The sequence below is a fragment of the Mus musculus genome, chromosome X (genome assembly GCF_000001635.26).
Source record: "Mus musculus strain C57BL/6J chromosome X, GRCm38.p6 C57BL/6J".
Taxonomy (NCBI): Eukaryota; Metazoa; Chordata; class Mammalia; order Rodentia; family Muridae; genus Mus; species Mus musculus.
This window is the reverse complement of record NC_000086.7, coordinates 136,026,688-136,043,502: the sequence shown is the minus strand read 5'-3', so window position 1 is coordinate 136,043,502 and position 16,815 is coordinate 136,026,688. Positions and strand designations below refer to the sequence as shown.

Genomic DNA, 16,815 nt, shown 5'->3' with positions numbered 1-16,815 from the left:
TATTTACCCTTCCAAAACTTTTATCATAATTGGATTTATTTTTATCTGTTTCATGAATTGGGGTACAGATTTAGCAATGGGAGCTTAAAAAATTGAGCAAGATTAATGATCCACCTCGGTTCTCTGTGAGTAGTTTCCTAATGTTGTATTCATATACTTTCAGACCTGTTTTACTCACATCATTTCATATATCAATTTTGTTTTTCCAGTTAAGGTGTACTGTTTATTAAATAAGTCATTGTAGGAGAGTTAATTTGGATCTTTATAAAGAAGTTCATTAGCACAAAATGACTTAGCACAAACATATGCTAGGACACCTGCTGTATACTCAGTTTAAGTACAGTTTTCAGTATTAATAATATCAATTTTTGACGGTACCATCACAGAAAAAGAAATTCAACATGGATCCAAATTTTGATGATAATCCTATTAAAAGAGAGACACCCTCATTTTGTCCTATAATATACCAAAATCATGGACTACAGCAAAAAAATCTGCTTCATAAATAAGTATATACTTGTAGCATGAAATATTTAAAAAGGCTGCATCCCACGATAACACTGTCTACTCCCTGGCCCCACAGTCTTGCTGCCTCCATGGCTAGCCCCATGCAGCGATCATCCATCTAGCTGTTGCAAATCCCTGTAACCAGATAAAATAAAAAATCTAGAGGCTTGTAATTTACCAGTCATATTTATATTAGTAAATTCTCAACCCACAAAACGCCCACATGATGAACTCAAAACTCAGTTGATATAAACACAAGCTATACACCTAGTTGGGGCAAATGTGCCCTACTTATTATTTAATCATCTTTCTAAGAAATCCCCAGTACTTATGGCTCCCAGGACTGTGTGGTTCTGGCTCTGCTTCCTCTCCTAAAGGTTCCATCTTGTCTCCCTTCCTCTCCCTCTCTGTACTCTCTGTACTGCTCTCTAAAATTCTCAGCCTGCCTTCCTTTTCCACTGCCCAATCACAAGCTCTCACCTTATCTTGTGCCTCCCTCACCTGCATATAGACAGCCATCCACATATACTCATTAGCCTCACTATATGACAAACCTAAGTAAGAACAAAGATCAAAATTGGAGCAAAGTAGAATTCTTTATATATATATACACTTTTTATTAGGTATTTTCCTCATTCACATTTCCAATGCTATCCCAAAAGTCCCCCATACCCTCCCACCCACTCCCCTACCCACCCACTCCAACATTTTGGCCCTGGCGTTCCCCTGTACTGGGGCCAAAGTAGGATTCTTTATTAGCTCATTTTTACCTTTCTTTTGACTCTTTAGCACAGAACCCATCAATAAAAAATATTTGCCACAGAATACTTGGTGGAGTATCTCATAATTCTCTTTGTAAACTAGAATGCTAAAGATGGCTGATCAAAGTCCTATTTCAGTCAACTATTTTATATCAGCAGAAACATTTGGTAATGAGATATTGAGGTGTGGGCCTTCAAGCCACAATGGATTACAATGGATTAAATGCCTGTGAATCTTGGACAAATTTCCAACCTATTTGGACTTTTATTTGGTAAAACTGGAATACTACAAGGGAATAAAACGTGAAATCACAAGTCTTTATTGCTTTATTAATTTGTTAGTCAGAACTCTTACATTGCTTTGGGATTTTAGTGGATATTAGAGCAATTTTAGGGAAAGGTTTAAAATTATTTTTGAGTTCAATAAATAGACTTTATTGTGAACTTAGTAGCTCAATTAAAAGCAGAGTCGAATTAAAAGATGCATTTGTCAAGGCTATTGATAGCATAGCAATTATGAATACTTGCTGCTATTGTAGAGGACTTGATTTGAGTTCCCAGCACTAACATGTCAGCTCACAACTGTTTTTAACTCCACTTCCAGGTGATCCAACTCCTTTTCCGACCTCTGTGGGCTCCTGTATGCATATTCTTAGGCACTGTGCTGTGCTGTGAGTTTTCTGTTAACTCAAAACAAGCTGGAGTCATTTCGAAAGAGGAAACTGAAATTAAGAACATTCTGCAATCAGATTAACCCATGAGCAAGCCACTAAGCAACACTCCTCCATGATCTTTGCATCAGCTCCTGCCTCAAGGTTCCTGCCCAGTTTGAGTTCCTTCCCTGACTTTCCTCAGTGATGGACTGATGTGGAACTAAAAGCTGAAACAAACCATTTCCTGCCCAAGTTGGGTATTGTTTTATCACAGACTAGAAACACACACACAAACCACACATGCACATGAAATAAAATAAAATAAAATAAATATTACCATCCAAAGTGATCTGTCTTTTCTGGCCATGGTGGTGGATACCAATAATCCAAGCACTTGGGAACAAGAGGCTGGCAGATTTCTTTGAGTCTAAGACCAGTCTGGTCTACATAGCGAGTTTCAGGACAGCCAGGAATACATAGGGAAACTCCATTTTTAAAAAAAAGCAAACAAAGTGACTACTTTCTTTTAAAAGATACATATATAAATATTAGTGTATATTAATATATGTGAATATGTTTTTAGTTTTATATGTATATGTGTGTGAGAGAGGAGGGAGGACATGGGAGGAGCCCTCAGAGTTTAGAGACATCAAATCCTCTGAAGCTGGAGTTACAGGCACTTGTGAGCCACTTAGTATGGATGCAGGGAACCAAACTCAGGTCCTCTGCAGCAAATACTTTTATCATCTCTCTCTATCAATATATTATCTAAATTTTGTGACCTTAATATTTTGTGAGGAACCTAAAACAAGAAAAACATAAAACATAGAGCTTACAAGATTTTGTCCTTTCAATTGAAGCAATTACAGAAAAGGACAAGGGAATACGAAGAAACAAATGTTAAGAGAATCAGGTTATCTTGTATAATTATTTTGGCCATCAAGCCACCATCAGCCATGCATGCCACTTTAATTAGCTAACAAATCCCTCCACACAGAACACTAATTTCCATGGTGGAGTTTGTAAAGTAGTTCAAGAGACCCCGCTATCAGAATCAACTCAGTGGATGTGTTCACTTCTAGAGGAGATCAGGTGTATTCGGAGCAATATACCCATAGATGGAACTATGTTTAGAAAAAAAAAACTTACTTTTTTCCTATTTGATAATTCTTCTGTGAACATGTTAGAAGTAGTTTTCAGAGCATTTAAGATTCTCTTAAGAGGGAACTGGGAGAGATGGCTCAGTGGTTAAAAGTATTTGCTGCAGAGTACCTGAGTTTGGTTCCCTGCATCTATCCATACTAAGTGGCTCACAAGTGCCTGTAACTCCACCTCCAGAGGATTTGATGTCTCTAAACTCTGAGGGCTCCTCCCATATCCCCCTCCTCTCTCTCTCTCACACACACACACACACACACACACACATACATATAAAACTAACAACAGTTTTAACTGTTTTAAAAATTATTCTCTTCAGAAAAAGAAATAACATGAGTTTTCAACTCCCCTGAACTACAACTATCTCTTTATGCACATAAATTGGTAAGATAAAAATTCACCCTTAAGATACCCTTACCCTACTCAAAAGTACCTGAGTGTTTATGAGCATCTTTTTTATTAGATATTTTCTTCATTTTCATTTCAAATGCTATCCCAAAAGTCCCCTATACCTTCCCCCCACCCTGTTCTCCAACCCACTCACTCCTGCTTCCTGGCCCTGGCATTCCCCTGTATTGGGGCATATGATCTTCGCAAGACCAAGGGCCTCTCTTCCCATTGATGACTGACTGGACCATCTTCTGCTACATATGCAGCTAGAGACACAAGCTCTGGGGGGGTATTGGTTAGTTCATATTGTTGTTCCACCTATAGGGTTGCAGACCCCTTCAGCTCCTTGAGTACTTTCTCTCGCTCCTCCATTGGGGGCCCTGTGTTCCATCCTATAGCTGACTGTGAGCATCCACTTCTGTGTTTGCCAGACACTGGCATAGCCTCAGAAGAGACAGCAATATCAGGGTCCTGTCAGCAAAATCTTGCTGGCATATGCAATAGTGTCTGGGTTTGGTGGTTGTTTATGGATGGATCCCCGGGTGGGACAATCGATAAATTTTCTAGCATACCTTGCATGCAAACAATTTTACCTGAATTAAAACTCCCTCGTTGTGGTCATTCATCAATCTAGTTCTCTCTAGTAAATGTAACCCATCTCCCCGAAAATGCATGTATTCCGAGCCCGTAAATTTTATGCATAAGAGTAGCTGAAGGTAACACACTTTGGGTTTCTCTATCATGTCCCACTATTTTTGTGTGTGTGTGTCTGTTTAGTGCCACTTATATTCTGTTTTAGATTCTACTGATTTTTACTATATTTTTGAAATCAGACTGTTCCAGTTTTGTTCTTTTTGCAGATTACTGTGGTGGTTAGCCTTGGTTGCCAGCTTGACTACATAAAATTCAAGCAGCTGAGCACATCTAGGATAGATTTTCTTAGCTGAATCATTTGCGGTGGAAAGACCCACACAAATCGAGGCCATACCTTCTGATAACCAATCACATAAAAGGACATGGAAGTATCAGTCTGGCCCCATAACCATGCATCTTTATTAGTTCTTGTTTTCTGTGGTGCTCTCCTTCCGTTGCCAAGACAATAGTAGTGGTTGCAGATTCTTCCCCCAATAATAAAGACTTCACAAGCACTGAGTAATTAGCTATGTTTCCACTACCAGGCATGTTAAAAGTTACTTAAGTTCAATTAGAGAGCTGTTGGCTATCACCAAGATGAGTGTCACTACTTCACCTATAGAGTTATTGTGCAGTTCATAGGCATCATAGCTGGCTAAGACTGTTGGTTGTTTCCCCACTTTGGAAGCTACCATGGACCCATCTGGTGGGTCAGTTTCAGGTTAGGGATCTCTGGGCCATGTTTTAGAAGTGCATGATGTCTTCAGCAATAAGAACGTACTCTGAGGGTTAACGGAGAGCAACAACCCTGGCCAACAACTCAAAAGAGGGCTTCTCATGTCTGATACTGAGGCGTTTGTTAGGAGATCTTCAGCTTTGGAGGGAGCATTGACAGCCAAAATTCATTACGTATATTATAAGCTCTTTTTCTTTTTCTTTTTTTCTTTCTTTCTTTTTTTTTTTTTTTTTTGGTAAGTGGTTAGTAGTGGTTAGTAGTATGATTCCTTCTGGCTTTTCCAGATATATACATATATCCACCTCTGTCCTTCTTCAATGGCTGCATCTACAGAACAATCCTACACCTAAGGCTCAGAGAACATTGCAGGAGAAGCTGAAGGAAGAGTGTAAGAGACAGAGAACAGGAGAATTTACTGTGAGATTTTGTCTCTTAGTAACACCAGAAGTTACGCCCATAAAGACTCAGCAACATGAATACCCAAATGTGAGCTGTACAAGGATGACAGAACATAACAACGGGAATGGGGAAAAGCCCATAAGGCCTCATATAAACCAATCATTTTATCAACCAATTATTTTTATTAAAAAAGTGCTGGGAGGATGTCCTAGTCGGCCATCAATGGAAGGAGAGGCCCTTGGTCTTACAAAGATCATATGCCCCAGTACAGGGGAATGCCAGGGCCAGGAAGCAGGAGTGGGTGGGTTGGGGAGCAGGGCAGGGGGAGGGTATAGGGGAATTTCAGGACAGCATTTGAAATGTAAATGAAGAAAATATCTAATAAAAATGTTGGATATTTATTGCAATTATGAAAATTCTCAAATGTATATTCAGTATATTAATAAGAATATATATTTCTGAAAAAAAACAATATCCAAATTTGTGTCAAAACTTGCAACAACTATTTTAACCTTTCTATGTGGCTTATGCATGCACATCAGTCCCATACATGTGTACGCACATGTATGAGATTGGAGCATCATGTGGCGGCCAGAGGTTGGCACTCTGTGCCTTCCTCTATTGCTTTCCCACCAAGCATCTCTCAGTGACCCTGTAGTTCACAGATTGGGCCACACTAACGGACCAGCAAGCCCCAGGGAATCTCCTGCCACCTTTGTCTACACTGTAATAGAACTTCCTTTTCTCACTAATCTCTAAAACCATGGACCAGGCAAATAAAATATAACTAAGTTTCAACATTCATTTCTACCAAACTAACAGATCCACTCCTTGAAAGCATGACTGTGATCTGTGAAACTGGTGTCAGGGTCTGGTGAAGAATACAGGTTGATTGTACATGTTTTTCTCAAGGGAAAAAAGTCCAGAGTATAAGATTAGGTAACTGCAGATTTTAACATTTGCATGTCTAGTACCTGTATAGAAGTATTAGAGTTAAACATTCTTATTGGTATACATGATATAAATAAGTTTAAGTTTATATGAATTATGTGTTGTCCTTGCTGGTCTTCCTATTTTCACATTACTAAAGTGTTGTTCTGTTCCAACCTTTGTAAATATGCCAAACAAAAGATGGTATGAAAGGACCACCATTTATGTTAACTTGTCCAAAATAATTTAAATTATTTACTATATTTAATTATGTATTTAATAAAAATATATAATTTAAATATTGTATATGTTTATACAAATTTACAAAAAAACAGAAGCCAGATCCGGCTTAGCATATATGATGCTACACCTTTATGTTAGTTGGAAAATTCAATCCCACATGTTTCTCCATGAACTGTACAGCTATATCCATATTTGTTGGAGCATGTGCAATTAGGAATATATTCATATGAGAGAATGTAAAACTATTGCTTTATTTTTAACTATTGTACAAAAGTGTTGTGTTTTATAAAAGAGAAAGAGCCGGGATATGTTTGGTAGAAGCGCAGGATGATAGAGTGGAAGGGGGCTCCTTTGTGGGCTCATGCTGAGGTATCCCTTCCCCCTGAGGTACCAGCCATACAACAGATACAGTATGGAAAAGAGTTTATCTAGGGCATGGTGAGGGGAATTGAGGAGGGAGTAGAGATAGAGAAAGGCCAAGAGAGAGACAGAGAGTAGAGGAAAGTGAAAGGAGAGGCCAGTCAGGAGCCTGTAGAGGGGGGAGGGGAATGGGGACAGAGAGGGTAAGAGAGTAAGTGAGTCAGGCACACCTGTTGCCAGGTTACTGTGGGGCAGAGCCTAGAAGGAATGCTAAAGAAAAAGTTTTTCTCCTCTTGCTCCTCTCTTGCCTCTCTCTCTCTCTCTCTCTCTCTCTTGCCTCTTGCCCCCTTGCTCCCCCTCTCTCCTCATTCCCTTCCCCCTCTCTCCGCATGGTCGTGGCTTGTTTCTACTCTCTCCCTGTCTGTCTTTCTCTGCCTCTACTGCCCTCTTAGCTCCCCTCCCCATGCCCTGAATAAACTCTATCTATATATATATATATTTTTAAAGAAAGAAAACCCAGTTTTTCTTATGCCATTTTCATACAGAGTTTAGGTTGACTATCCTCCCACCCTTTCCGTCTCCCCAATTTCCATGTCCCCCCTACCTCTGTCTAAGCCTTTCTCATTCATTATTCTTCATTCTACTTTTACATCACATGTTTTGTTACCATATTTATCACTCTTCTTTAAAGTCTCTGTTTACTCCTCTCATGGGTCCCTTTCTGTTCACTTGGCATCCACATCCACATCCTACATTCATCTCTCCCCACCCCTCAAGTACATACATGTGAAACCGAGAAGCCAAGAGCTCTTTTGGGCATATACCCATTGTGTATACCCATATATGCAATCTAACGTATTCAGCCATAAAGATAAAACACATGTAGTGTTTGTTTTGTTTTGCCTGTGATGGCTCACTTAATATATTTCAGTTCTATCCATTTCCTGACAAATCTTGTCTTTTTATTTTCCTTTATGACTGAATAAATTAGAGTGTGCCTATATACTACATATTCATATCTGCTGATGGACATCTAGGTTAATTCCATTTCCTGCTATTGTGAAAAGAGCAGCAACAAGCACGGATGTACAAGTGTTTCTGCGGTAGGAAATAAAGTCCTTTGGGAGCGTATTCGGGAATAGTATAGCTGGCTCACAGAGCAGTGAAATTTCCGGGTTTGAGAAGCCTCCACACTCATTTCCATAGTGGTTGCAGCAGTGTGCACTAATCTTTTTTTTACACTCCAGATTTTATTCCCCTCCTGGTTCACCCTCTGACTGTTCCACATGTCACACCTCCTTCCCCTGTCTCCATGAGGATGTCCTCACAGCCCTCCACCCCACATGACCTCTAAACTCCCTGGGGCCTCCAGTCTTCTCTGACTGAATCCAGACTGGGCAGTCCTCTACTGTATGTGTGTTGGGGGCCTCCTATCAGCTGGTGTGTGCTGCCAGTTTGGTGGTCCTGTGTCTGAGAGATCTTGGGAGTCCAGGTTATTTAAGACTGCTGGTCCTCCTACAGGGTCACCCTCCTCCTCAGCTTCTTTCAGCTTTTCCCTAATTCAACCACAGGGGTCAGCAGCTTCTGTTCATTGGTTGGGTGCAAGTATCTGCATCTGACTCTTTCAGCTGCTTGTTGGGTCTTTCAGAGGGCAGTCATGCTAGGTCCCTTTTTGTTAGCACTCCATGGCTGCAGTAATAGTGTCAGGCCTTGGGGCCTCCCCCTTGAGCTCCATCCCACTTTGAGCCTCTCACTAAACTTCCACTATAAAGGAAGCAAACACACAGAGTGTGAAAGGAGATCTATTCCTATAGAAGTTTTTTTTTAACACAACTTGAACACAAGCTACTTTTACATAAGATCAGAAACATCAAAACAGAGAGTTTCAGGGTTACAAAAATACAATGTAAGTTACACATGAAATTCCTATGATGTCATCTCAGGTATCAGGGGTGGAATAAACTTAGGGAATGAGAATATCCAAGATCAAAGTTAGACTCCACTTTTTTTGCTAGCTATTTAAGCTTGAAATGATTCCCCAAGCTTCAGGGGTTCACAGTGTTCATCTGCAAACAGCCCATGTTTCTATTATATACATCCCGAGACTGCTGGCAATAGGATACAATAACATATAAGAGAGTTTGTAAATGAAAAAAATTAAACGATGAGTGTTAATATTACTCCAAAACTTATTAAAATGGAGACTTGTGGAGAACTGTACATAATTAGCACCTAGTGGTAGTAAGCATACAGACTGAAACTCAATGGGAAAGTCATGCAAACGTTTTCAACCTTCACTAACAATGGTTAAAACATTAATTTTTTTCAAAAAAATGTAAAACAGAAAAACTTTTGGAGGAAAAACCTGGAAAGACCCATATTTCTCAGACAGTCGGCATATCAATAATGTGTTACAGTGATTTACAGAATCATCATGTACTCGGTCTTTAGTCACTTTATTTCCACCACTTATGGTATCTAACAAACGATATTAACTGTCCCCCCCCCCCCAAGGAATCAAGCATGCTTTACACGAGGTGAACAAACGTCTGCTTCTAAATCACATTCAGTGTAGGCATGCAGGAATGCGACACATAAATTGTTACAGCACGTGTTTCTTGACAGTTTTAAACTATGATTCCTTAGGTCCACAGATGTCCCGTTTCCGATGCAGAGAGAATTCTTCAAAAAGTCGTGGCTATTTCATAGGAATCTGGAAACGGGACAGACACGCGTCCAGATCCAGTCACAAGAGGCAGGATCCCAGCAATCGGTATCACTTGCCAGGAGAGAGTCAAAGTGACATTCCTGTTTCCCTTGAGCCCGTGTCCATCGTCAAAGAAAAAATACTTGCTTTTGACGTCTTTCAGGTTCAGCTTGGGGTTCTCGCCTCGCAGAAGGATCTTGTCCCAGAGGACCACCTGGTTCACAGCGTTGCTTTTGGTGGAATATTCTGCCGACAGATAAAGGAAGAGCTGCTTGACGTTCCAGTCGAAAGTCTTCTCCAGATCCGCAGAGATGTGGAAGGTGATGAAGCCCAGGTCGCTCTTCTTTCTGGGTCCGGTGAAGTCTTCCACTTTTTTGAGCAGGATCCTGGAGACGTGCAGGCGCACGGGCGCGCTCCTGTCTTTGAAGGCGGTGGTGAGGATGCAGCCCAAGGTGAGCGCCGCCATGACGCTCAGCGTGAAGGCGAACAGCGAGTTGGCCCGGGACAGCAGGGAGTTCATCTTGCAGGGTGTTCAATCGGCGGCTCCCTCCACGCGGGCTCCACCGGCGCTCGCTGGCTGGCTGGCTGGCTGGCTGGCTCGGCACGGGGCGTGCAGTTCGCTCCGCGGTCCCTCTGCCTTCCTCTGGCTCGCGCGGAATGCCGGGCTCGCGCACGCGTCCCTGGAGCGCGCACCGCCCACGATGCCTGCCCCCTCCCCCGCCCCAAGCCACTAGTTAACCCTACAACCACTGTCTGCTGAGAGTCTAAGGCACTTGGAGCATCTCATAGAAAGCCGCAGCCTGGCTGAATGAGCCCAGCGGTGCCTTGAACTGTCTCACCCTCACACCCAGACACAGTCACGGAAGGTCCCTGGCACCAACCACAGCCCCTGCCCCGGCACACAAAGCCCTGGCCAGGGAACCCTCTCCCTCTGCACACTGCTGCATCATGGCTTCCATACATCCTAGCCCCTCCCCTGGCCTTCTGCAACAGGCTGCTGATGCCTGGACTTCCTTTCCCCCACACTAGGCTAATCCTGCCTCTGCAGTCCATTCTCTACACACAGACCAGCCATTCCCTACAGGTCATGTCACCCCCCTTGCTGGGATCCTCCGCCCTCAGCATACAGTCTTAGTGGCAGAGGAGGCCCAGACTCTGCTGCATCTGCCCTGTCCACCCCTCACCCCCTACCATCCTGATGGTTGTCTGCCAGGCTGCAGCCAGTGGGCTTGCTGTCCTCTGCTCCTGGGTTAGCTGGAGCACACACAGTCCAAGCGCACCAAGACCTGGCCTGTCTGTGCATGGCTTCTTTGCATTCAGGACTCAGTTCTAAGGCCACTTCCAGCAAAGGCTTTCAGTGACAACTCCATGTAATCCCCTGTTCAAACTGTTTTCTGTTTATTTTCTTCACACAGAAATCCCCATATAACTTGCCTGGTTAGTTGTTTTCTTACCCAGTTTTGCCAATGCACAGTGGCCTCTTTCTGTCTTCTTTCTGCTACTTTTCCAGTGCCTAAGCCAGTGTTCTGTATATTCATTACTGAATGATTATTAATAAATTGAAAGAATTACTGACACTTTAGAGAAGATAGAAAATTTACAACTGAGAACTCTGACAAAACACACTAAATTATTTAAGATATTAAAAGATCTTGTTGCAAATAGACATCAGTGCTTTTCAAAACTCAGTGACTATCAGAATCAGCTGAAATCTACCCACCTCAATTCCATGGGTTTTTTTGTTTTGTCTTTTTTATTCAAAAGAGTTTATTCTTCGAGTTTAATAAGCACCAGCAGAAGATTTGAGTGGGGGAAGGTTCCACACTTGGAAAAAATCCTGACTTCTTTTGTCAACATTTTAACCCAACTAATTTAATGGCACCATGCAGAGTTCTGGGACAACTGGAATGTTTTTATTGATGAAATTTATCCAAGTGCCCTGAGAACACAGGTTCTTCCCTACCTGGGATCAGTAAACTCTAGAGAGTAGATCTGTTCATTAAAAGGATTAGCTTCCTTCCTTCCTTCCTTCCTTCCTTCCTTCCTTCCTTCCTTCCTTCCTTCCTTCCTTCCTCCCTCCCTCCCTCCCTTCCTTCCTTCCTTTTCTATGTATGTGAGAACACTGTCTGTCTCAGACACAACAGAAGCCATCAGATGGCTGTGAGCCACCATGTGGTTACTGGAAATTGAACTCAGGATCTCTGGAAGAGCAGTCAATGCTCCTAACTGCTGAGCCATCTCTCCAGCCTAAGGCTTGGTATTCTTATCCTTTTGTTTAGAAGGGACTGGTTCCAGGTAGTGCCCTAAAGATGGAACTCTGATGTCTTCACTCTTACTCCTTTAACCTGATTCTAGTTAGCAGAATCTTCACCCTTGCCTATGGCAAACAGCACAGGTTTAAGTATCATAAATTTAACGAAGAGTTCTAGGAATTCTGAACCACCTGATGATAGTTACTTTAAAGAACTCCTTCCCTCCCCCTGAGACAATAGGATGCTTTCCCATGTAGGATCTCAACCTCAGAGTGTCTCTTGTTCAGGTATGTTCAGAATTGTTACTTGCTAGTGTGGAGGAGACTTGTGGATTGGGTAGTGTTTTACTAAAAGTGTCCCCATAATGGGGACAGAATCTCTCCAGAAGCCGATCCTACTAACTCTACATCAGACTTGTTTCTTCACTCTGAGCCTCAGATTCTGCACTGCACATTAACCATCTTTTCTGGACTATTATAGTAAAAGACAGGGAAGGGAGAAAGCATGTGGAATAGAGATAAAAGCGAGCAGATGGGAAAGGCAGACTCGATTCACTGGAAGCTGTACAGTGATGCTTTTTCTTGTCCCAGCTTTACCCCACAACTCTTCCTACACACCGAACAATGGAACGGAGACTCCCCTAACAGATCTGTGGGCTTTTTTCCTGTTTACTATGTAGCCAGTCCATGATGATGTTAAAGATATTGCTTGACTGAATCAAGCAGGTCAAGTGCCAGAAAGTCCCATATGCTGAGGGGCAACTACATACCATACACTGTCAGTTGCTAGTTTTAGACATTTTTAAAAGCTATCTTCTGAGGTGGGTAGCATTACTTCCTTTGTACAGATAAGCAGATGTTTTAGAAAGCAAATAATATGCTCAAGCAATTCTGTGAAGAAATCAACTTAACACTGAGACTATCTTGAAGGGGCATTTATTGGCTAAATTGTGGAAAAATTAGCACATATATGCATATACATATATATGCATCAATAGCCAAAGGTGGTAACTTCTGAGAAAAATGTGACTCTGAGTCAGATTGACTCCAACATATTATAAATGAGTAAATGGGCAGGAAAAATCTCTATCACATCTCAAATGTCAAGTATTAATTTTAGAAGAAAAATCTGAATTAGAAAAGCAACACATGACAACACCATAGTGATAAGTGATTCAGGCATAAATCATAAGTGAAAGCATAGACCGCATCAGTTTCCACAGCAAGCACTGGGTTGTCATGGTAACCACACTGTCCAAGGAAAGCTGGGAAAATAACAATGGTGGTAATCTGATTTCTAATATGTGCTAGGATCTGAGTAAGAATGGCAAATGGCATGATTTGGTTAGTTAATTTCAAGTATTCCTCATGATAACCATTCCTAGCAGCTCCAGTAACATAAATATACATATGTTCATATGATCACAAATTCATATATACTTATATGTGTATACACACACACACACACACACACACACACACACACACACACACATATATATATATATATATATATATATATATCCTTCTTCCTGTCTTTCTCACCACCCAAGATTCCAAGGATGCATTATGGTAAATTTACTGAGAGGTGAAGAAGCAAAACCACACCTTTCAACAGATTAATTTTGAACCATATATATTAATTAAAGCTGACTTTTCTATGTTCTCTCAACAAACTGATTTTTCTATAGATTGTCAACAAATAAAAACTGGCATTTTGATCCCTAGTTCCTGTATATTTTTGATGACTTCTTGAAACATATGTGAATGTATAGGAAAATGGATGTTAAGCAGGAAAGTACTTTTCACAAGCTAGAATTGTGCTTCTAACCATTTTTTGTATCAGTTTTTTTGAACAATAACTATTGCATATTTGTTCACTAACATTTTGGGGAATATATGATAGCCTGTATTTGTATTTTTGAAATACTGTCATTTAAAAATCACCACAAAATATGAAGCACTTGTGTGGATTATCTATGTACAAGAAGTTATGTCTGTATATTAAATACTACAAGATGTTGCTCCAGTAATTAAATCAGTCAATTGGGAGGCACATCTTGTTCATGTGTCCGAAGACTTTGATTATTTATATGTTAATTTTTTCCAATCTAATCTAAAGACTCATCACAATCCCAGTAAAAATTGCTATCCTTCGTTCTTGATGTGTTCCTCAGGTACAGGTGCTTCACTCAGGAACCAATTCCTGCCTTACTATATATATATCCTGCCTTCCCTGGCATGGCAATTACTTACCTGATAAATGTATTTACAGGGATAGCAAGGAGTTGCTCAGCTCAAGTCCTCTCCTTTCAAAACCCTTGGAGATGGTCTCTTCTGAGCAAGCCTGCTTTCTGCTCTGCATCTCAAGGATGGGTCTTGCAGAAGACTCCCAGCTTTCTTTCCTCTGTCCTTGGCATCTAGGCAGATTCCATGCTAAAAACAGGCATACATACATGCCTGGTTCACTTCTTCCTACAATCTTGCTCTAGATTGCTTGTATCACTACATGATATCAAAATATATTTCACACTTGAGCTCTGAGGTATACAACAAATATCTCTGGAAGAGAACACATCCATTCACTTTGAGATGGTGATGTTAGAGGAAGGCTGACAGATGGTACAGCAGGTAACAGCAGTTGCTTCTCTAACACAGAATTTGGTTTGGTTTCCAGCACCCACAGGAAAGCTCACAACCACCCATAAACTCACTTCCAAGGGACCCAATGATGCCTTATTGTGGATTCTGCAGGCACACATGGTGCACATATATGCACGAAGGCATTCACATATCACAGATCATTGACTAAAGGTGATATGGGAGAGAGCCTGTGGTTGGGCCACAAGAAAAGATGCTTTTTTTATTAATTGAAGCCTGAAACTGGAGAATGTATTGAGCCTATGATGCTGCACTTCAACAGTCCATGTGAATTTCCTATCTGAAGGAGTCCTGTCTATATGTGCCAAAACAAAACAGCTCTCTTGAAAGTTTGTCCTCACCGAAGATGATGGACAATGTTTCAGAACATGCATCTTTCAAAAAACACTTCTCAATACAAACTTAAAAATACATATTCAGATTGAATATTAGCCATGCTACCTCCTCAGGTTATAGCTTTCAAAGAATCTTATGGAGCCCCCAGTGGTGGAAAACTGACCACTGTTCCATATCAGATGAGGGGAGATCTGCAGGTAAGCCATACAACCTTAGAATCCAGCAATAAGATGGAATGTTCCATTTGAATAGGTGAGTATATGGAGAAAGATCAAGAAACCTAAATGAATCAAGGCAGCTAGGGAAGTTGTCAGTGAATCCTTGATGAGTAGAGATAGATGAGTGATGATAGAAATCTATAATGGCTGAATCTAGCAGTGTTGGGGGGGGATTCCATAAGACCTTCTTTGTCATAGATCATGAATATTAAATTTAGTCTATTTGAACTCAATAATAACAGTCCAACTTTGGAGCACAGGGTCCCCAATGAAGGAGCTAGAGAAAGGACCCAAGGAGCTGAAAGGGATTGCAGCCCCCTAGGAGGAACAACAGTATGAACTAACCAGTAACCCCAGAGCTCCCTGGGACTAAATCACCAATCAAAAAAAAAAAAAAAACCACATGGAGGGACTCGTGGCTCCAGCTGCTTATGTAGCAGAGGATGGCCTAGTCGGTCATCAATGGGAGGAGAGGCCCTTGGTCCTGTGAAGGTTCTATGCCCCGGTATAGGGGAATGCCAGGGCCAGGAAGTTGGAGTGGGTAGGTTGGTGAGCAGGGGAATGGGGGATGGTATAGGGGGTTTTCAGAGGGGAAACCAGGAAAGGTGGCAACATTTGAAATGTAAATAAAGAAAATTTCTAATAAAAATAAAAACAAACAAACAAATTAAAAAATAATGGTCCAACTTCATGATTCATATCACTGGGAATAATTCTAGAGTTTGGAAAGAAAACCCAGTCAGACAGTGTGCATATGCTCCATTTTCCTCAAATGAAAAACAGGAACCATAAATGCATAGTTCTAAGGGATAGCACACTAATACACTCTTCATGGAAGCATCTGGCAAACCTACAAGTGAAGCAAGCAAATTACCTGATACTTTATCTATCTTAAATGCAGACCCAAGAGAATCACTCAGAATTGACTCCATATCACTATCCATTTCTAAAATGAAAAGTGTGCAAACAGATAGATTTGCAGTTTTCTCACAGTGAAATCCTACCTTTTTGATACTCTCATGCCCATTGCTTAAACAGAGAAGAAATTCGGTAAAGTAGTCTTACTTTGGAAATGTAATTCATGTCATCTTGCAGAAAACCTCCAGGTGCTACCACCAGGAACTTTCTTAAGAAAAAAAAAGACTATGCAATTTTGCACAAATATTCCACTGTACTGACTAAGCAGGTAGCTGCTTCATAAACCAGACTTGATTCAGTAGAGTGCCTTTCACATAGCTGCTCCATTCCCTGAGAGCAGTGCACCATTCGGGGCAGGGGTTGTTGTGATTGTGTGTGTGTCCGTGTGTATGTCCGTGTGTGTGTGTGTGTGTGTGTGTGTGTGTGTGTGTGTGTGTGTGTGTGTGTAAGATGCTGCAGTCAAGAACTGAGGAGTGGAGACACTACCCTCTGATATGACGGAAACATGGAAACAGATAGGCATTCATGGTTTCATTAAGGTGTCAGGACTTAAGGCTCTTCTCATAATGGTTTTTTACCATTCTGGTCCTAGTGCTATTCGTGAGCACCTGTTGATAACAAAGCAGAAAAAGAAACATGTGGCTTCACTATTATTGTGCCCACAGAGACATTTTGGGATGGTTTCAACCAATATTTTTAGTATTCTATATATTACATCTGTGCTGGCTAGTTTTATGTCAGCTTAACACAAGCTAGAGATATCTGAAAGGAGGGAATCTCAATAGAGAAAATGCCTCCATAAGATCTGGCTGTAAGGCATTTTCTTAATTAGTGATCAATATGGGAGGGCCCAGCCCATTGTGGGTGGTGCCTTCCTTGGGCTGGTGGTTCTGGGCTCTATAAGAAAGCAGGATGAACACACCAGTAAGCAGCACCCCTCCGTAGCCTCTGCAT

The 16,815-nt window shown here is 41.3% G+C and overlaps 1 protein-coding gene across 1 annotated transcript; it reads right to left on the bottom strand.

Moving 5' to 3' along the window:
• Positions 1-8,556: 8,556 nt before the first annotated feature.
• Arxes1 (adipocyte-related X-chromosome expressed sequence 1) lies at positions 8,557-10,136 on the bottom strand. The gene has a single exon (NM_029541.3). The coding sequence runs from the start codon at positions 9,995-9,997 to the stop codon at positions 9,455-9,457; it is 543 nt and encodes a 180-aa protein (NP_083817.1). The 5' UTR covers positions 9,998-10,136; the 3' UTR covers positions 8,557-9,454.
• Positions 10,137-16,815: the final 6,679 nt, after the last annotated feature.